We start from the raw sequence: 21,214 nt of genomic DNA on the forward strand, positions 1-21,214 counted from the left end.
GGGGGCGGCCGGCCGGGCCGCAGCACGCCACCTGGGACCCGGGGCCTTTTTTGATCGCGGCCGCGCCCCGCGCAAGTGCCCGCGTCGGAGACGCGCCGGGGCGCGCGTGGGCGCTAACTTCGCGCGGACCCTCGCGCCGCGCCCCATCGGTGCCCCAGTCCCACGTGCCCCGGGCTCGCAGGGGCCGGGCACCCACGCCGCCCTCCCCACCCCGGGGGCGAGCCCACCCGCAGCAGCAGCAGCAGCAGCCGGGACGCGGCGGCGGGGGCCGCGGTGCGTTCCCCGGGAGGGCGCCGGGACCCCGACCCCGGGCGGCCCGCGGCCCCGCCGCACCGGCGGCGCCCGAGCGAGCTCACCTGGCGGCTGGCGGCGGCCTCCGGGCGGCCTCCGGGCGGGGGCCGGGCGGGGGCGGCGGGGGCGGCGGGGCCGGGGCTGCAGCGGGGCCGCCGCCGCCCGCCTGGCCTGGCTCCCCCACGCGCGGGCCGCGGCCGCCCCCGGGAGCGCGGGGAGCGCGGGGAGCGCGGCTCAGGCGTCGGAGCGGGCGGCCGCGGGCGCCGCCGCCTCCGCCTCCATGGCTGTTTACCCGGCTGCATTGTGGGAAGTTGACCTCGGCCGCCGCCAGCCGCCGCCTCGGCCCGCGCCGCCGCCGCGCACGCCATGGGAGCCGTGACTGACGGTGAGGCCGCCGCCGCCGGCCCCCGGACGCCCCCGGACGCCCCCGGCCCCCGGCCCCCGGCCCCCGGGCTGGGCGGCCGCTCCCGCAGTCCCGGGCCCCGGCCGGCGGACCGCTCCCCGGAGCCCGGGGCCGCCCCGGCCCTGCGGCCTCGCCGCGCAGCCCCGCGTCCCCCTCGGAGCCCCTCTCGCTGCCGGGGCCGCTCGCCCGCCCGCGGCCACGCGGGGGCCGGGGGGGGTGCTGGGCTCGCCGGGGGCCGGGAGGCACACGTGGGCCCGGGCAGGCGGGCACGCCGCGTGGCGGGGGTACCGGGAGGGGTCCGGGCCGTGGGGGTGGGGTGGGGTGGGGGTGGCGGCCCAGGCCCGCGGAGGGGAGTGCGGCGGCCCTGCGCGCGGGGTCCCCCGTGGGGGTGGGGCGGTGGACCGCAGGGATGGGGCCAGGCTTTCGGGCCACGCAGGAGGGAGACGCGCTGCGGGACGAGTGTACCAGGGGCGTCCGCCTACAGCGGGTGGCACCTGGGGGCGTCCTGCGCCGCTGGGGGGGGGCCCACCTCGCGGGGTGCGGCGCGGGGGGGGGCGGGGGGTGGGGTCGGGGGTCGGGGGGGTGGGGGCGGGGGGGACAGGGGGGCGGGGGGGACGGGGGTCGGGGGGGTGGGGACGGGGGGGGCGGGGCCGTGGGCGGTGTGTGTGTCCGGGGACCTGGGTGCAGCCGGAATTGGGGGCAGGGGCAGGGCTGGGTTTGCGGGAAGTTGCGAGCGCGGCTTCGGGAGGTGGACCCGTGAGGAGCAGAAGTGCAGCCGGGTGATGCCGGGGGGAGGGCGGCCGCGCTCCCTGGGCAACCGGAGGGAGAACCGAAGGGAGTTCTGTGCCATCCGGGCTGGGGAGAGCCGGGGTCGCGGGGGAGAGCCGGGGTCGCGGGGCCTCTTGAAGACAGTGACTCGTGAGCGTGGATGCCTGTGGAGAGGCCCCTTCTGAAAACTTGCAGGTAGAAGGGATCTCCACAGTAAGGGGCTCGGCACTGGGAAGGACAGGAAAAGCCCCAATTTGTGGATGTGGTGACCGTAGTGAAATGGCAGGCTCCTGACGGTCCAGGTACGTCGTTGGAAATTTTAACTTGGCTTCATTGCAGTTTGGTTTATTCAGTAGATGTCCCCCTGGGCTCGGCCTTGGGATTACAGCCCACAACCCACAGCGAGGCCTTTTGCCCCTCTGAGAAGAGTCTAGTGGGAAAGACACATTGGATAATTGGTTTTAAGCATGGCAGACCTTACCACAGGTTGAGAACTGTGGAAGCTGGTAACAAAGATGCCTAATCATTCTTGGAGATCAGAAAGCGTCCCTGAAAAAGTTACTCTTAACCCCATGTTTGAAGGATGAATAGACGTAGTTGGACTTGAGTGACGTGTGCAAGAGCCCCAAAGTCTAGAAAGAACTGAAAAATGACAAATATTGGCTAGAATTTAGAGTTGTGAACCAGAGATTTCTGAGTGCAATGCATTAAAAAAACAACCACACTCTCTACTATCTGAAGAATGATGAGAGGAACGGAAAAGTGAGGAGTTGTAAGTTCCCTCCCCTATTTCTAACATTTATATAGTGTTTATTGTATGTCAGTGTTCTGATTATTATTCCCACTTTACAGATGGAACTGGAACAGATGTATATTAAGTAACTTGCCCAAGGTTGCACAGGTAGTAAGTTGTAGAGCCCGGGCTCTCAGCTGCTCCTGCAGTGGTCCTAATGAGAGCTATTGGGGGCTCCATTGAAGAAGGAATGCAGGGAAGTGGACGGGTGCGGGAGAGATTTATGGGGGAGAATGTTAGGATCTCAACGATTTGAGTGGATGGGAGGGGAAAGATGGAGGGTTATCCCAGGTTTCTGATTTGAATGACTGTATGCTTGTTAGTCCTACTTCTCTTTATTGAGGTGGAGAACTTCAAAGGAGAGAGGAGTTTTGTCCTCCAGGAGATGGAAAAGGATGATGAATTCTAGTGAAGTTACTGACTACAGTCAAGGGCTCCCCACATCCTTAGAAGCTACAGGAATCTCCAGAAAACTCTCTGACCTTGTGCAGATTAATTAACCTCTTGGAGCCACAGTTTCATTCTTTATATGGGGATAATAATAAAATTGACCCCATGGGGCTTTGAGTATTAAGTGCAATAAAAGTTGTAAAGTGCTTTGCACTGAGTCTGACACATAATGTTCAATAAATACTATTAAATGTAAGAGCTGGTTTACTCACCTCTTTCCACTTTCATTTGATGAGAAATGTGCCTTCTTCCTCTTTCTCTTTTCAATTACAGTTGACATTCAATATTAGTTTCAGAGGTACAGCATAGTGGTTAGGTATTTATATAATTTACGAAATGATCCCCCTGATAAGTCTAGTACCCACTTGGCACTACATGTAGCTGTTATTATTGACTATATTCCCCATACTATACTTTACATCCCCGTGACTATTTTGTAACTACCAATTTTTACTGCCTAATCCCTTCACCTTTCTCATCCAGCCCCCCAACCTCCCTGCCATCTGACATTTTGTTCTCTATGAGTCTGTTTCTGTTTTGCTTGATCATTTATTTTGTTGTTTAGATTCCACATATAAGTGAAATTATACAGTGTTTGTCTTTATCTGACTTATTTCACTTAGCATAAAACCCTCTAAGTCCATACATGTTGTCACAAATGGTTAAGATTTTGTTCTTTTTATAGCTAAGTAAAATTCCATGGTATACGTGTTCCACATCTTTATCCAGTCATCTATTGATAGGCATTTAGGTTGTTTCTATATTTTGGCTATTGTAAATAACACTGCAATGAACATAAGGATACGTATATTTTTTCGAATTAGTGTGTTGGATTTCTTTGGATAAACACCCAGAAGTGGAATTGCTGGGTCATAAAGTAGTACTATTTGTTACTTTTTGAGGAAACTCCATACTGTTTTCCGTAGTGGCTGCACCAATTTGCAATCCCACTAACAGTGCAAGAGGGTTTCCTTTTCTCCATATCCTCGCCAACCTGTGTTGTTAGTTGATTTATTGATGATAGCCATTCTGGAAGGTGTGAGGTGATATCTCATTGTGGTTTTAATTTGCATTTCTCTGGTGATTAGTGACATTGAACATCTTTTCTTATGTCTACCGTGTTTCCCTGAAAGTAATACCTAGCCAGACCATCATCTCTAATGCGTCTTTTGGAGCAAAAATTAATATAAGACTCGGTCTTATTTTACTATAATATAAGACCAGGTCTAATATAATATAATATAATACCCGGTGTAATATAGTATAATACCGGTCTTATATTAATTTTTGCTCCAAAAGACGCATTTAGAGCTGATGGTCCGGCTAGGTCTTGCTTTCAGGGAAACACGGTATTGGTCATCTGTATGTCTTTGGAGAAATGTCTGTTCAGGTCCTCTGCCCATTTTTAAATTGGATTGTTTGTTTTTTTGGTGTTGAGTTGTATGAGTTCTTTATAAATTTTAAATATTTTTATAGGGTGTATCATTGGTGACTATCTTCTTCCAGTTAGTAGGTGGTCTTTTTGTTGATGGTTTCCTTTGCTGTGCAAAACCTTTTTAGTTTGATGTAGCCCCATTTGTTTATTTTTTCCTTTTGTTTCCCTTGCCCAAGGAGATGTATCAGAAAAAATATATATTACTAAAAGCACTGTCAGAGAGTTTACTGTTTATGTTTTCTACTAGGATTTTTATGGTTTGGGGTCTTACATTTAAGTCTTTAATCCATTTTGAGTGTATTCTTGTATATGGTGTGACGTGGTCTAGTTTCATTTTTTTGCATGTTATCTGATACGTTTTCCCAGCACCATTTACTGTATAATGACTATCTTTACACCATTCCTTCTTCCTCTCTTTAGTCTTCCCAGATTGCCCTTCTCTGCCTGGTGACAGCCCATTTAGTCTTCAAGACCTACCTCATCTATTCCCCTTTTCTCTTTCCTAGAACCAGTTGCTCTTTCACCCACTAACCATATTATTTTGTTCATATTGCTGCTATAGCCTTTAATACGTAATTAACTCATCTGGCTTATTCTAGAAAATATTTAAGGCAGCTCACCATAATAAGCAAAGATAAAATAAATGAGTGAGGACACAGGGCAAAAAGAACATGGATATGAGGAAAAACAAGAGGAAGTTAGAAGTGGGGGTGGTCCTCAGAATTCTAGGGGTAAAGTCTGGTGCATTTATTAAGAAAGCTGCAAGTGGCTCTTGCTTCTCTTGCAGCCCAAACCAAGAGGCAGGAGCTAGTCCATTCTGTGACCGAGTATTTTTGAGAGAAAGCAACATTAGATCTCCAGGACAAGCAGTTTTTTCTGATTTGAATACTGGGGAAAAAGCTTATCTTTGGGGCTTTTATAAAGAAAAGCCAGTGTTGCAGGCTTAACTTCTTTTTGGCACAGAGATGATCCATTGGGCTATTTCTTAGCACATCACTTACTTGGTCAAGAAGGCTAAATCACAATTTAGAAAGTATTCTAGAGCCAATAGACGATGTGGTTTAGGTGAATAGCTCTGGTGGTCTGCCTTAATTCAGAGCAAGATTTGTTTGCTTTAAGAATATCTAGACCATAGAGGAAAGGACAAACTAAAACTTCTTCAGGCATTTCTCTATAAACATGGTTTTCCTCAACTGAGCTTTTGGTAAAAATCCAGCAGAAGTGAGTGATATGTGTGATAGGCCCACAAATCCCATACCTTTTAGGCACAATGCCAGGTGCTGGTTACTGCAATAAACTGCAGAGCAAGGCCTGACTCCTACTTGGGAGAGAGAAGCAATTGTGTGTGACCAATCAGTAAATAAGATAATTTCTGAGAAAGAACATGATTAATTTCTGAAGTTAATTGAGTTCTGGGAATGAACTAGGTAGTATGTGACAGAGTAATAAGGAAGGGCTGCCGACAACTAGGTTAAAATAGGGGGATCAGGTATGACCACTCTGAAAAGTGACATTTAAAGTGAGACCTGCAGGGGTCAACGGTGCGAAGACCTTGCCCAAGTATTCTAGATAGAGCAATAACTACTGCAAAGGCCTGAGGTGGAAACAAACTCTTCTCCTTAGGGAAGATAAGGGAGGCAGCTGGGCTGGATCCAGGTGGGCCAGGGGGGTGCGAACAAAAGGAGGTCAGGAAAAATAAACTAGAAGGAGCTCATGAAGAGCCTTGCAGGCCTCGGGAAGAAGATTGCAGTGTCTTCTGCGGGTACTTGAAAATGATTGGAGGATTTTAAGCAGAAGAGTTAGTCATCTGATATACCTTTTAGAAGCTTCTGGGTTGCTGGGAAGAGAATGGATTCTAGGAAGGCAAGAATGGAAGCAGGAAGGCCAAGGAGAAGTATTCCAAGTGAGAGACGAAGTGTGCTTGGATTAGGGTGATGGCAGTGGAGAAGATTTTGAGAAGTGGGTGGCTTTGAATCCTGAAGATAATCTTGGAGGAGTACAGTACCTGTCTCTGGCATCAAAGAGGGCTGATGTTCCCTTGGGAGTCTGAATCTGAAGTGCGTGGCCAGGTGTTGTGCCTTCCTGTAATCCTTATATGCGGGTCTGCATTTGCAATTGAACTGGGAACTCTTGGAGGAGAAGCTCCCTATTTCCTGCACCCAGCCCAAGGACAGGTTGGTTACATGGAGGAACTGCCCCACTTCAGAGGGGAGGAGACACTGAACGATAGATATTATCACCAACACAATCATTTATAGATGGAAAGATGGAGGTCTTAGGACGTTAGTGACTTACTGTCAGGTAGCCAGTTATTGGCAAAGCCATTCTCCCTCCTCTGTTGACACCCCAGCATTTAGGCTAACTGAAAACAGTTTAGATGTTGTCACTGTTAATTTAAACTATGTTCACAGTTTGTATTATGTATGTGCTAATGTAAAGGGTGTTAAACAGTGTTAGTATCCTTATAGAAATCGTTGCAGAAGCCCTTGTTGCGGCATAGAGAACGTTAGATAGATGTATTGTATTGCTATGCCGAAGCAACAGATGGAAGACGAGAAAGGGGAGCAGCGGGAGGTGGCTGTACATTCCATTTAATAGAGCTTGTTAGTTTTGACAGGCTTTTAAAAGTAGGCTGTAATGCATGGATATATGCTTGTTAAAATTTGAAACAATGGTTTGAAATATGCCTATGAAAAATATGGCAAAATAATGGACCTGTACTATGACTTTCTAATAATAAAATTGTGTATGTTTTCCTATGACTGCAGAGGTGACACCACTTAGTATCTGTAAAGGAAGGTAATAGTACACATTCTATAGGGTTGTTCCAAGGATGAAGTGTGGTACTGTATGTAATGCACTTTCAAGTTGAGTGACTATTTTCTTGTCCAAACCAGGACACTTTTCATAGTGAAAGGAAACAAACAAGGTGTATGGTCATCCAATAGAAGTGTATAAACACTGTAAGTGTCTGCTGCTGCTCTTATTGCCATGTGAATTGCTGATCCCGTGTTAATTAGACACTTGTGGGCACAGGGTTTTTGTTTCTTGTGTTCTTTTTTTCACTAGTGCCAATGAATTTGTCCACTTTGTTACCTCATCTGTGGCCCCAGCCCAGGGGTTACTGCTGCAGTTCAACTGTTAAATAAATGTTTCTTTAGCCAAAATAAATGGTTTCCCAAAGCAAGATTGGAGCTTCAACCTGGACTTTATTAGCACCTTACTATAAATATTTAAATAAGTCAAGAGAAAAAGGACCTCAACACAATATTTTTGCTTTTGTTTTTTTAAGTAATTTACTTTGGCATAAGCAATTTATTTAGACTGATCCAAAGTGTCTCACGAGAGATCAATATTTACATGAAGGAGTCAAATTATCTTACTTATTATACTTTCCACCTACCTTTTTTGTTTCTTCTTAATAGTGTTGCTTTAAAAATTGTTTTAATGATTTTAAGCTTCTTGCAAGTGGGGGCTAGGTGTTATTTTACCATGAGGAATCTAACACAATGCAATATACGTAATTCAGCTTAATAACTCTTGAGCAGTGGCGATCTAATAATAAATCTAACAGGAACCTGCACACACGTTGTTTTTACATAGCCTTAGTCTCGCTCAGGTCAAGCCAGTTTTCTTCTTGTTGTTAACACATCATAGATTTACCAAAGAACATTGATTAGCTTTTTGATACAGGAAAAAATGAAGAAAAAAAATCTGAAAATGACTAGTAAGTTCACTACCCAGATAACCACTGTTGGTATTTTTTTGTAATAACACATGTCAGAAAATTCAGGAAGAAATGCACCAAGTGACAAGTGAACACCATCCATTACTAATCCCTGCCCCCAAAGGTAATCACTATAAATTCTATTATTTTTGTGCCCTTCCAGAATGATTTTTAAATGCCCATGAAAGGGAGAAAGCATCACTGGTGCCAGACTTCTGAGTTTGAGTCCCAGCTCTATTTCTTACTTCCTGTGACATTTAATTTTGGGCAAGTAAAAATATTTTTTTACCTTCATCAGTAAAATAGGGTAATAATATCTACTTTATAGGGCGATTGTGCAGATTAAATGTTTGTATGTGAAGAGCACTTAGAACAGCACTTAGCATATCGCAAGCATATCTGTTAACATGCCTGTGTGTGTGTGTGTGTGTATACTTTAAAATTTTACACAAAAATTTACACACTTCTGCATTATACTTCTATAATTAACGATATAGCTTGGAGCTCTCCCTATCTCATTCTTTCATATCAATGTGTATTCTATTTTTAAAACTGACCTATTAAACATTTAGCTCCTTTCAGTTTTTTACTCTTACAAATAGTGTTACACTTACAAATAGTAACAAATAGTGTTACAATAGTGTAACAATAGTGTAACAAATAGTGTTACAATGGAGATATTTGTATAGATGTTTTTGTACATTTGTACAAAATGTACATAAATTCTAGGAGACAGGTCAAAGGACATATGTTTTTAATTTTGACACATATTACTACATTGCCCTAGTGCCAGGTGTTTTTCACTGTAATCCTGTCCCAAATTGTTATCCCTTCCTGTGGTGTTCACTTTGGATCCAGACGGTTTAGGAGCACCAGGAAAAAGCCAGTGGTGTGTTTGTGTACTTGCTCAACTGCTTTTAGAAAGGAAATGTTAATCTTCAGTGGTAAATGCCAGGATAGCTACTTCCAGAAGCAGGTAAGGTTGCAGTGCTGTGAGGGCTTCCAGTGTGCAGAATGAGGGTAGCTGGGACCTAGGAGGAGGTTGCAAAGCAGTGTGGCTCTTCTTGCCACTGGTGTCCAGTCTTGACCTGTCCCTAAAGAGGCGTTTTGGGAGTTAGCTCACCATCATCTCCCAAATTGTTTCCTCTTTCCTTTTTTGAATAATTGCTCCTAGATATTCTAAAAAGTTGTTTTGTAATCAAAGTTTTAATAGCTACTGTGGGGAATAACAATGAGGGGTTGTGAAAGGAATGTTAGTCTGGGTTTATGAGAGATTGTCCTTTCCATGCTAATATGAGAACAGTTAAAATGGCTGCATCACTGATCAGAGGCTTGGAAATGGAGAGTTGGTCTAGTGACTGTCAAGGAGTCATTTCCTCCTGCCTCTCTGCTTAGGGAAAGTGGAGTACTAAAAGGAGTTTTTGAGGCTTATTTAGTGTCTTAAGTCATTTTATATTTCTTGTAGGTATAGGTTGGCAGATAAGATAGGAAGGAGTCTAAAATGCATCCCAGTTTTTGGAATAAATATTTGCTTATCAGCATACAGATGTCATAACAGATTTGAAAGTGATTTTGAATGGTAGGCATTTTGTAGGGATAATTACAGTACAAGATATAACTGAATCCAGTAGAAAATCTTCCTGTAAGAATAAAGTCAAGTGGAAAACCATCCTCAGGGCAGATGTGAAGTATTTTGGTTTAAAAGCTCTTTGCAGATGGCGTTGATCCTCATGGTCAGTACAGAAAGTACTTATGAAAATTAAGGAATGATGTTCAGAACATCACTAAAATAGTCTCTAAGCCTCTTGACTCTTTTTACAGCGTGGATCAAGACCCGCCAGAATGATCAATATTAGCATTCACATTGCTTATGAAGAACTTCAAGCACGATAATCATTTATGAAATCAATGTGTGTAGTAAGCAGAACATGTTTTAGGTGTGTTCAATCTAGAGCTAATTGATGAGATACCATTAAAAACGATAATGGTGTGTCGTATGTTAGGAACTATCGGTAGCAGGCGCCCTTTAAGTTTAAAAAGCACACAAGCTGCTGTTGTATGAAAGGAGAGAAGGTGAGCCCTCCCCTTGACGAGGATAGAAGAGGCCCTGGGCCTAACAATGTGCGTGAGGTTAGGCATTGCCACCTACATCCTGGCACCTAACCATCATTTTGTGAGTTGGAAAATGGTTTGCATTTACGCCTGTAAATTTATTCATCCTTTTCATTTATGTAAGGTTTTTGTGCTCAATTCTCAATTCTTGAAGAGATGATAACAAATTTTGGTTTTCTACTGTCACGTGAGAACATCAGGCCCCACCAACACGTCATGGTGAGGAAAATAAAAGTGCTGTGGTAAAAATCAATCAATAAATCAATCAGTCAATCAATCGAACTCAGGCTGTTTTCAAACTGGCAACTTACCCCTTTGTTTTATTTTGTTGCGGGTAGAGCTTTGTTTATATATGAAGTATGAAGTATTATATATGGTATTTCAGTAATTCTCATTCCGAGAATTTTTTAGGCATCAACTATCTATGAAGTTTAAGCTAGAAATAGTGTGACCTTGCTGTATGAAGCTTGAGACAGAAACAAATTTGTAAGAAATCATAACTGGACAAAACTTTGTATGCATAAATACATAATATATATCTACATAGGTGTATAAGTATCTCTAGAGATATATCTTCAACATTTACTCACTTTTTAACATTTTTAGGATGATACAAGTTATGGATTACATTTAACATAAAGATAGGGATAACTTTTTTCTGCTTTCCTACTGTAAACAGGCATTGCACTCCTTCGTATATTTTTATTTTCACAGTTTCAAGCAGTCCTTCAAAGAGGATAGCTTCATTCTCATTTACAGATGAAGATGAATACTGTTCACACACACTCACATGGACACACACACACACACACACACACACACAAGTAAACACTGTGGACTACTCTGAACATTGGCCCCAGTTTCTGACTGGTGGCCCAGGAGTCTGGTTGTGAGGAAATGCTCTTAGAAGAAAGAGGGCGAGGGCTGAAGCCAGAAAGGGCCGGGACTGCCTTGACAGAATCTGCCCTACCAGAATGACCCACGCTGCCCCGTGTTAGCATGGGCCCCTGCCTTCTCCTAAGCGATTCTCTGCCCAGCCCTAACCTGCCTTCCAGGACCTGTGATTCTGATCTCTACTTTAATTCGTGCCGTTTTAGCCTCTAACTGCATATGCTGCGGTAGCCGCCTAGCTAGCTCCCTGCCTTTGGGCTTGTCCCAGTTGCAGTCCCTTCTGTACTCCGCCCTCAGCTTAATCCTGCTAGAAAGTCCTGCTGTGAAGCTTTAGCAATTCCCAGCTGCCTCCCTGCCAGTCCAAGTCTACTAGCATGGCAACCGCTAGTGTGGACTACCAGTCTGACCACAGGCTGCCTTTATGCGCCTGGGCCCCCATAACTGTCTTCACTCACCCAGCCTCCCTCGTGTTCTAGCTCTCCTGTCCCAGGTCCAGCCTTTCATTCCCCACCTCTGCTGTAGCCCACCGCTTTCTCCCTGCCTGGAGTGGGGGACAGGGAATGCACTTTAGCTTGCTCGCTTTTTTCTTTTTTAACAGCTTCATTGAGGCGTTATTGATACAAAAGGCCTGCACATACCATATTTAATGTGTACAGTTTGTTGCATTTGGACATATGCAAACCTGTGATACCATCACCACTTCGTAGCTTCCTTTTTCAAACAACAGCTAGCAGATTGAGTACTCATATAATTCAAAAATTAAATAATATAAAAAGATGTTTCCCCATTTTCCAGTCTGTTTCCCCATCTACGCTCTGTATGCTGTCCCTCTCTCAGTCACCCCTTTTATTAGTTTCTTGCGTGTCCATATATATGCACATGAGTATGTGTATTCTTATTCCCCCTCATGTTTATATGAAAGGAAACATGCCAAACGTACTGTTCTTCACCTTGCTCTTTTAGCAAGTTATCTTCAGTGATCTATTTCAGTACATAAATGTTTGTTTCCTCCTCCTTTGCTTTCTTATAGCCTCACAGTATTTCATCATACTCCTGTACAAAAATTTACTAGTCCCCTGTTGATGGACTTATGTTATACTGCCTCTGTGCAAGTATATCTAGGATTGTTGGTTCAAAGGGTGTATATGTTATTTGAAATTTTGATTAGATGCTTTTTAGATTTTTGATTGCTGATTCTTAAGTATCTAAAGAGCACCTCATATTCCATTTCCCCTGAACACTCTCCCCTGCCCCCCAAGCCACGGGAGCTGTCTTAATCCCCACCATTGTGTATGTCTGCAGCACTCACTTAACAGCCACAGCCGCCTCTGTGTGTGTTATTTCTCCAACTAGAGTGAAAGAGCTCAGGTCTTTATTTCACTTTCTCAGAACCTCCTCTAGTACCTGTGAACATACCTGCTCATTGATCAGATACTCATGTCTTTATTCAAGAAGAGAAATCTCTGCTTTGGTCCTGAAAATAAGGTAGTTGCCTGCTATTTCTAGTGTTTTATTGATACAAAGCTCTCTTTGGAGGACAGAGGTCCCACGCAGGCACCACAAATCCAGTTTGAAAATATTTATTGAGCATCAGAAATGTAAAGACACAGTGTGAGAGGCTAGGGAAGAATCAATGAACAAGACATAGAATTGGCCCTCATGAATCCTTGGCCAAGTTTATTTGGCCTGTACAGTGTTTTAAACATTTTTCAAAAGCTTTTGTAATGGGGATATTACACGCATACAGAAAAGTGCACAGATCTTAGGTATGCAGCTGGAAGGATTGCAAAATCTGTTTGAAACATGTTTTTGTTCGTCATCAAACTTTAAAAAATCTCTTGAAAAACCAGTTTTGGTAATAGCTTCCCCTTTAGTCAGGGTATTCACTCCCAACTTCCCTGTACCTTATTCCCTATTCCCCTAGTGCGTTTAATTTGCAATCCCTGGTCCTCAATAAGATGCCCAGGAATCTTGGAGGAAGAAGGGGTTTCCTGGGGGTTTGAAAGAGTAGAACTGGCAAAGGAATTTAACAGTGTTAGTCGAATACCAGACTGTTCACTCATCGGATGTTTATTGTAACAAAGTTAAAACATGTTTGTAGTTTAAAAAATCAATTTTTTTTTCCCATTTTAATCTCTTCAAGGACTGTGTTTGTCTCAGTCTCCTCAAATAGCATGTTGGTGGTTAAAAACTGAAAGCATTAATTTGTATTTTAAAGGGTAAAATCGAAACACCTGTTGAATCTGTAGTTTGAGCAGCCCGTCAAAGCCATGACTCTGAGAACAAAATCCAATTCTCAAATGTTTATCTGATGTTGTCACAGAATAGATTTGGAGCCATCTGCCTTCCAAAGTTTATCTCCGCTGCACCTGCGCTCAAAAATACTTCTGCCTACACACAGGAACTACGTATTGTTTAAAGATTTTGCTGTTGATTCATCATGCCGGCTCTCCAGGAATTATTTACACCTTAAAACTTATTATACAATAACAGCACACACATAGAAAAATCAAAGAAACACAGTCTATAAAGCCATTTAGAAAATTAAATCTGTTCTCATCCTCTCATTCTCTCACCGGAAACAACCACTATTACCAGTTTCTTGTGTATCCGTCCAAAGATATTCTCTGAATACACAAACACAACACGTGTGTGATGTGTGCACACATATACACACAAAGCCTCCTCTTTGCTACACAAATGGCAGCAAACTGTGCTTCTCTGCACCTGTTTGTTTTCATTTACTTAACATATCGAAGGAGATTTCGTGGCATCAGTATGGACGCCCACACTTACTCTTTTGGCTGCATGATGTTAAATGCTTCATAATTTAACCAGTCTCTTCCCGGTGAATATTTAGGTTTGCAATCTTTCTACTACAAACAGCACTGTTAAGAACATCCTTTTACATTTTATTTTTGAGCATGGGTGCACACATACGTATAGTATGAATTCCTAGAATTGGAATTGTGGGCTCAAAAGTATGTGCATTTTAAGTAGTGTTTGTCACTGCCCAGTTGCCAAACATGAACCATGAACCAGCTTACGTTCCATCAACGTGCGAAGTGCAGTTTCTCAGCACCCTTGCTAGCACTTTTATTATCAGGTCTTTTGATTTTTGCAGTCCAATAGATGAAAATGATATTTTATTGTGGTTTCAGATTGCCTCTGTCCTGTTATGATCCAGGAAGAACACTAGCTGAGGGCTGCCCAGCCAGCAGTTTGGTGTCACACTTCTTACTCATCACCACCATCTGCACTCCTATTCCCTTTTTCTTTTCCTTGGAACAAAAGTGAGACAGACTTGTCAAAAAGAAAAAGAAAAAAAAAGTCCTCATGGGGAAAGAGCATTCCAGATATAATAACTACATTATACACTTTTTAAAAACAAATCCATTCCGTTTTCTCTGACCCATCTTTCGTTCTCTTTTCTTGTCTGTCACTACATCTTTTAAGTCTTCTTTTCTCTCTATTCTTTTTACCAGTACCTCACATGTGTCAGAGACATGGAAACTTCAGCCTTCCTCCTGTCTAAACAGGTTTTTCCAAAAAAAAAGTTCTCCAAGAATTACTGTTTTATTTCTTTGGTGGTACCTGAAAATTATTTCTGCTCAAGAGCCAGCAGTAGAATCCCAGTTCTGCTGTAACCCCAGCCCCAAGAACAGTGCCTGACACAATAGACTCTCAATTACTTTGTGTGTGTGTGTATAGTAGTAAAACCCACATAACATAAAATTGACCACTAACAATTTTTAAGTGTACAGTTTAGTGGCATTAAGACACTTACATTTCAATAATTTTCTTTTGGATGAATGTATATGTAGTGATATCGGTTATTTGTTCCTGAACCTTAACAAGAGCCAATGGTCTTCTTTCTTCCAGACGAAGTCATACGGAAGCGTCTCCTAATTGATGGAGATGGTGCTGGAGATGATCGGAGAATTAATCTGCTAGTGAAAAGTTTCATCAAATGGTGCAACTCTGGATCCCAGGAAGAGGGGTATTTCATTTCGCTGTTGTTTCTGTGCCAATGTCCTGATGAGATTTGAGACCATATACACAGCCCTGTTAATACTGCAAATTTTCACTCACCTTAAATGTCCAATGGAGTCAACTCCTGGTTAATCAAGAGTAGATTTTTCTGGCCTTTACTTAAGAGGCCTGCTTTATGTTTATTAAAATGTGCAGAAGGCATAGTGGTAAGAAGATTAAATTTAGGTTTATTAATTTGGTCATTTTTAGTTGATAAGTGTTTAACAAGACAAAATACCTAAATAAAATGTTCTTTTAAAATAAACTAATAAATTCCTGCAAAGTTTTATATATATTTAATAATTTTTAACTTAGAAAAACTTTCCTCATTTGAATTAGCTTTCACATAGATAAATAATTATATAGAGTGAAAACAACATTGTGAGAACAGAATTGGTTGCATAAAAAGAAGATACTTGATCAAAACATTTAAAAAAGTACTTAGAACAAAATTCAAACAAATAGCTGTTTGAATTAAGCTTATATTGATAAGAACCACAGTGCCATCTTTGGATTTGTAACTAAAGCAGTTTATAAAGTCAAGTGTACTACATTTGGAAAAGAAAACATAAGGGACAGATATTCTAAATGATTTTAAATAAAACAGGATTCTCTCAGAACTTGATATAATGTAATCAGCAAACCTTTGCCTGCACCGTGACAGTTCAGCTTTGGCAATCCACACGAATCTTTGTTCTGTTTCTCTTTCTGTTTCATTAGATACAGCCAGTACCAACGCATGCTGAGCACACTGTCCCAATGTGAATTTTCAATGGGCAAAACGTTGCTGGTATATGACATGAACCTCAGAGAAATGGAAAATTATGAAAAGATTTACAAAGAAATAGGTAAAGAAACTTAAAATAATTACTGTTTCTCTGTGACTTTAATTTTTATGGTCTAAAGGAAACAATACCGACTAACATTTTTCTTTGGTTAGTGGTAAAATAATAATATTAATAGAAAGAATACAGTAAATGTTGGTTATGAAAATGTGTTCTAATGTGATACAGTACTTTAACAGTTATTTTTAAAATGCCAGCATCTATTTTATTAGCAATGCAACTAAATTTAAGAACACATTTTAGAATTGAAAATAGATGGAGATTATACACGTTGTTGTAACTGTTAAAAAACCTTTTTATATAGAATGTAGCATTGCTGGAGCACATGAAAAAATTGCTGAGTGCAAAAAGCAAATTCTTCAAGCAAAACGAATACGAAAAAATCGCCAAGGTAAGGGTTTTGTGGGAGTTAGTGTGCAAATACTTTATTACTGATTAGATTTTCATGCTGTTTTTAATGTTGTGAGGTAAAATCTCTGGGTAGAATCAAGCTGAATTATAAAAAAGAATTAGTATCCAAACTTAATTCTTTAAAACTGTATTACTCTTTAAAATAGTGGAGAAGGAAGGCTATGCTGAAAAAAATTTTCATTTCCTGGATTGTATTGATTATCCAAGTAATTCTTAAGTATTCGTTGTTGTACTGTCTTCAGACTCCTTTGCCTAAATAATGTTATGGTTAATCAGCAAAAGCAATTTACACAACTACTCTAAATTTAGAGTTTTGTTTGTTGTTTGTTCGTTTGTTTAATGGAGCTACTTTCAGAAAGAAACAAGAAAATAATTTAAGCCTATTGAGTTTTTGTTAAGTACAAAGCAAGCATTTACAAACTGCCTAAATAAGAGGACGGTTAAAGTTTAGTTTTGTTTTGATCTCTTTTAAACAAAAGGATCCGTCCTTTTTAAATTAGGATACGTCCTTATTGCAGTTCATAAAAACTATTTCAAAATAATGTTTAATGGCAGAGGCATTGCTCCTCTTATAACGTAAATTGAAAGAAAAATAAAAACTATAATGTGTAATCATAATTGTGATGTATATGAAAAACTAGAAGGAAATAGAAAATGTATATGGTTATTTTGGGCTTGTGGGTTTTTATGGCTTAAATTCTTTTTTCTACACCAAGCATATATTATTTTGTAATCCAAAAAAATTTTTATGAAAAATCACTTTTATTGAATTAATATGCTGATTTCCAAAACAATGAATTTTACTTTTTAATGAGCTAATTAAGATGATGTTTGATTCCTAATTTTAAAAGTTGTTTTTTTAATTCAGTCTAAAATGCATGTGGTCAAGTTTACTGACCAATTTTATAGCAAGATATATCAACTTAATAATTAATATGAATTCTAAAATCATTTAAAATGTTTTGCAGTCTTTTTGTTGACTGATGAGACTGTTAAATGAATGCTACTATTTATCATTTCCCAAGAAAGGTTAACAGGAGATACATGACTTATCTTGGAGGTCTCAGGAGAACAGAAACAAGATTCCTGAATTTTAAATCATTTCTAAGCTTCTGAAATCTTTACCTTTACAATGAGTGAGAAGTGTAATTTGCTGTTGTCTACGATCTGAAATTAATGGTGTATTTACCTTGCTGATCTTTTATTTGCTGGGCAAATTGTGAATAGCATCCTCTTCACAATCAATCCAGTTGATAATTCACAGCGACTTAAGAGCACTTACACTTATCCTGGCCCCTTCTCTTCTGCCCACGAACAGGTACATGGAAAACAGAGTGGGAGCTGACGTCCTTGTTTGTAACACCTTTGAAATCACCTGTCATTACAGTTGTAGTTGAATCAAGTGAAACTGGCGATACTCTTGCCATTCGCAAACATTTTCATTTCTCTACTATGAAAGTGTTTAGGAGAGATGTGATAGTATACATTTTGCTTTGATATCCAGGTTCAAAAAAACCTTAATTTTATAAATATTTTTATATCTTTCAGAATATGATGCCTTGGCAAAAGTGATCCAGCATCATCCAGACAGACATGAGACATTAAAGTAAGTTAAGAGCTTTACTTGAAAGTAGGGTTTCTAGGAGGGAATTCCCAGCCATTCTCAGGAATTTTTTTTGCTTTCCCATTCCCGAACCCCGAGATTAAACTGTTTTCTGTTCTCCACGATGAATCATTTCCACAAAGTGATGGCCGATACTACCAACCACCTGGGTTCAAGGAGCCAATTTTCCCGATTTCCCAACCAACTTTTCTCAGGATTTGGGAACGGGAAAGCAAAAGAAATTCCTGAGAACGGGCAGGAATTCCCACCTGGAAAGTCTAGCGATAAATAGGAAAAATGTCTAAAAGATGCATTATGAATAGTACGTTTATTGCCCATTGTGGGTATTACTGGGTTCAAGGATCCGATTTTCCCGGTTTCCCAACCAACTATTCTCAGGATTTGAGAACGGGAAAGCCAAGAAAATTTCCTGAGAATGGGCAGGAATTCCCACCTGGAAACCCTACTTGAAAGTAACTTATCTTTCTACATAAATGTTTACATACTGGCCTGTGCATTCCAGTTTTACAGGAATACTTATGTTCTAAAAAGAAGGATCAGATCATCAATATTACATATTTTAATACTATTGATTAGATTTTTTTATTCCTCCTGCCTTACTACCTATAGTTTTAAAATAAATGCATGTAATAAGCATCAATTTGAAAGGAATAAATAGAATATGGTCTACTCATATAGTGGAATACTAAATAGCAGTTAAAAAGAATAAAGTAGATACACAGTTTTTAAACACAGATCTCAAAAATATAATCAGAGGAAAAAAACAGAAGACAAATGTTAAATGATTCCTAAGTTTCTAAAATATATATAGAATAATAACCATTTATAAAAGTTACAGCCCCCCAAATATTATATATTAACAGTATATATTATTTAAAGACACAAATATATACACTAGAGAAGGATTGGAATGATATAGTAATTGCCTGAGTGGGAGATAAAGGAAGAAAAAAGGCCCGTGATGGAGGACTAGGGGTAAGGTTCAAAGTGTATTTCAAGTTAATCTGCAATGTCTTATTTCTTTTACCAAAAAAATAAATAAAAATTTGAAATAAGTATGACAAAATGTTAAAACTTATCAATTCTTGGGGTTTGATATTCTATTATCTCTGTTTTCCTATCTAAAAATTTAGTTTGATGAAAAATAAGTACATATTTAGAAGTTAAGAAGAAAACCTCTTTGCTTTAAAACTCAGCATAATAGAGTATTATAATTATCGTTTTTGTTTTTTATTTTTAAAATACTATCTAGTGACTAAAAAGTTAGGTATTAATTGTGAATTTTGTTCCCCCAATTAGCAAAATATAACTGTTTTTTATTTTTTTTTCAGGGAACTGGAGGCTCTAGGAAAAGAATTAGAGCACCTTTCACATATTAAAGAAAGCGTTGAAGATAAGGTATTTGCATAAGTGTGTTAGCCATCATGATATGTCTATGTTTATAGATCAATGTGTATTAATATTTTTCTTGTTAACACAGCTGGAATTGAGACGGAAACAGTTTCACGTTCTTCTTAGTACCATCCACGAACTTCAGCAAACACTGGAAAGTAAGTAGAAATCGTTTCATATAAATGTTTATGCAGATTTTTAAATGATCCAGGGGCATGCCTTCTAAAATATACATCTTAGAGAGTACACCTTCAGCTTCAGAACAGCAGTATAGCTGTATGACATTAGAAGGTACTCATGTTGCTCAACTTTCTGAATATATGCAGAAAGTCTCAATTAGTAGTAATTCATGATTTAAACACATACCCGGTAGTTTACATTATGAGAAATTAAGGGTGATAGATTTGGAATTTTTCTTGGTTTACTATAGTTTACTGCTATAAAATAACGACTCAGGATCCAGGCAGGCCACGATAAGTGAGTGAACTCGTTAGTGCATATCACCTTTGCATACCCAGGGAACAGTGGGTGCTTTGGGGGAACTGGAGACTTGCTCTTCCTATTGATGATAGCCAATCAGAAATTTCTGTCTTACTTGATCTGATCGTTTTCAAGAAAAGCCTAAGACCTAGATTTTTTTTTTTGTTTTAGTGAAATCTATCACATAAATTTACATTTTGATTCAGCTAACACACAACAACCAAAACGGAACTTTTAAAACCAAACATTTTTGTGGGCCTATTACAGTCATCGGCTGTCATTTTGCCATGTTTGTTTTAAACTTATTTGGCTAATAAAGGATAAAAATGTTTTCATGTATTCATCAAACATATAATTTAAGCAAATTTGACTAAGGTTTTACGTTTCTTTCTCAACTGCAGATGATGAAAAGCTCTCGGAAGTAGAAGAAGCTCAGGAAACAAGGATGGAAGCAGATCCTAAGCCGTAGACAAGCTAATCGCTCACCATTCCCAAGACAAAGTAGCAACATAATCTTAGTGTGTTTAGAATTTGTGTGCTCTTGAAATATTTAGTTTTGACAGTGAACCACTTTGCTTTTAGATATTAATGTACACTTCATTCATATTTCTTCACAGAAGAAAATGACTTCAATATAGATTTTTTTTGAAATAACTTTTTTATTCTTAAACTTAAAAGACAGGAAGCAACATCAAAAAATTTTTAATAAAATGTTTTCAAGCCAGATATGTTTGCCTTAGCATTCTAGGGAAACTGTTAACATTGATTTGCTTACAAAATAAGTTGAAGATTGTGAGAAGGTGGTGTTTCTAGGATGTGCGTGAGAAAATGAGTCAAGTTCTGGAAATTGTTTTCACTTTTAAAAATGGAGTACATGAATAGCTTCAGGAAGGCTATGAGTCTGTAAAATAATGTGCAAAATGTTTGTGGTGTATGCTCATTGTGGGGCAGTTTCCATATAAAGAATCCCTGGTATTAGAGGTAATAACAAGATTCAAAGTAAATCCATATGCATTATTTTCTAGATCTTTTGCCCTAGTACTTGAACAATGTAGTTGTTAAATGTTTGGTTCATATGTTTTCTCTCTACTGGTTTGTTCTTTAGGAGTCATTTTCAGTAGGGAAAAAATGTATTGGTAAAGTGAAGAGTAGTCTGAGATAAATAGTCTGTGAAGATGGTCTTGCATAAAGAATTTCATGATCTTTATAAAAGTTAAGCTAAGGTTGAATCACTTGTAATTTTCTCAAGTATTGAATCACATTTTTAATACTTGTTAGGTTCCATCCTTATTCATTTTAGTTCAAAAATCTGACACTGTATGAATCATACCTTAATAATGTTACATTTTTGTAGTTTTAATAAGAATTCTTATCTTTAAAAATGAAAGTTTAAAATTAGCTCAGTAGTAGTCATATTAAAAGTGTAATGCCTTTAAATGCTTCCTCTAACTTCATCTGGCAAATCATGGGAGAAATTTATTTGCAGAGTGGCTCTGCCTTAATAAAAATGTTTCTATTTTCCATTACTAGTAAGATTTATGAAGCAAAAATTTGCTTATA

The 21,214-nt window shown here is 40.4% G+C and overlaps 2 protein-coding genes across 14 annotated transcripts in view; one reads left to right on the top strand and one right to left on the bottom strand.

Moving 5' to 3' along the window:
• Window positions 1–408, bottom strand: part of ATXN7 (ataxin 7) — a 124,273-nt gene extending 123,865 nt beyond the window's left edge. For all 6 annotated transcript variants that reach the window (XM_081072892.1, XM_081072889.1, XM_081072891.1 and 3 more), the window contains exon 1: window positions 357–408. The gene's annotated coding sequence lies outside the window, so the exon portion shown is untranslated. The remainder of the gene's footprint in view (window positions 1–356) is intronic.
• THOC7 (THO complex subunit 7) lies at window positions 10–21,177 on the top strand. Of its 8 annotated transcripts, XM_081072924.1 has the most exons (10): window positions 628–676; window positions 10,104–10,198; window positions 12,260–12,355; window positions 14,753–14,870; window positions 15,623–15,750; window positions 16,052–16,138; window positions 17,707–17,764; window positions 19,114–19,180; window positions 19,263–19,332; window positions 20,056–21,177. In XM_081072924.1, exons 5-10 carry the CDS (start codon window positions 15,642–15,644, stop codon window positions 20,121–20,123), a joined length of 459 nt encoding a protein of 152 aa, XP_080929050.1. In that variant the 5' UTR covers window positions 628–676; window positions 10,104–10,198; window positions 12,260–12,355; window positions 14,753–14,870; window positions 15,623–15,641; the 3' UTR covers window positions 20,124–21,177. The 8 variants fall into 8 exon arrangements, with proteins under 8 accessions (XP_080929048.1, XP_080929051.1, XP_080929045.1 ...); XM_081072922.1 differs by lacking the exons at window positions 628–676; window positions 12,260–12,355 and adding an exon at window positions 10–273; XM_081072921.1 differs by lacking the exon at window positions 12,260–12,355 and having other exon boundaries at window positions 541–676.
• Window positions 21,178–21,214: the final 37 nt, after the last annotated feature.

Source organism: Rhinolophus hipposideros (genome assembly GCF_964194185.1).
Source record: "Rhinolophus hipposideros genome assembly, chromosome: 14".
In the NCBI taxonomy this organism is placed as follows: Eukaryota; Metazoa; Chordata; class Mammalia; order Chiroptera; family Rhinolophidae; genus Rhinolophus; species Rhinolophus hipposideros.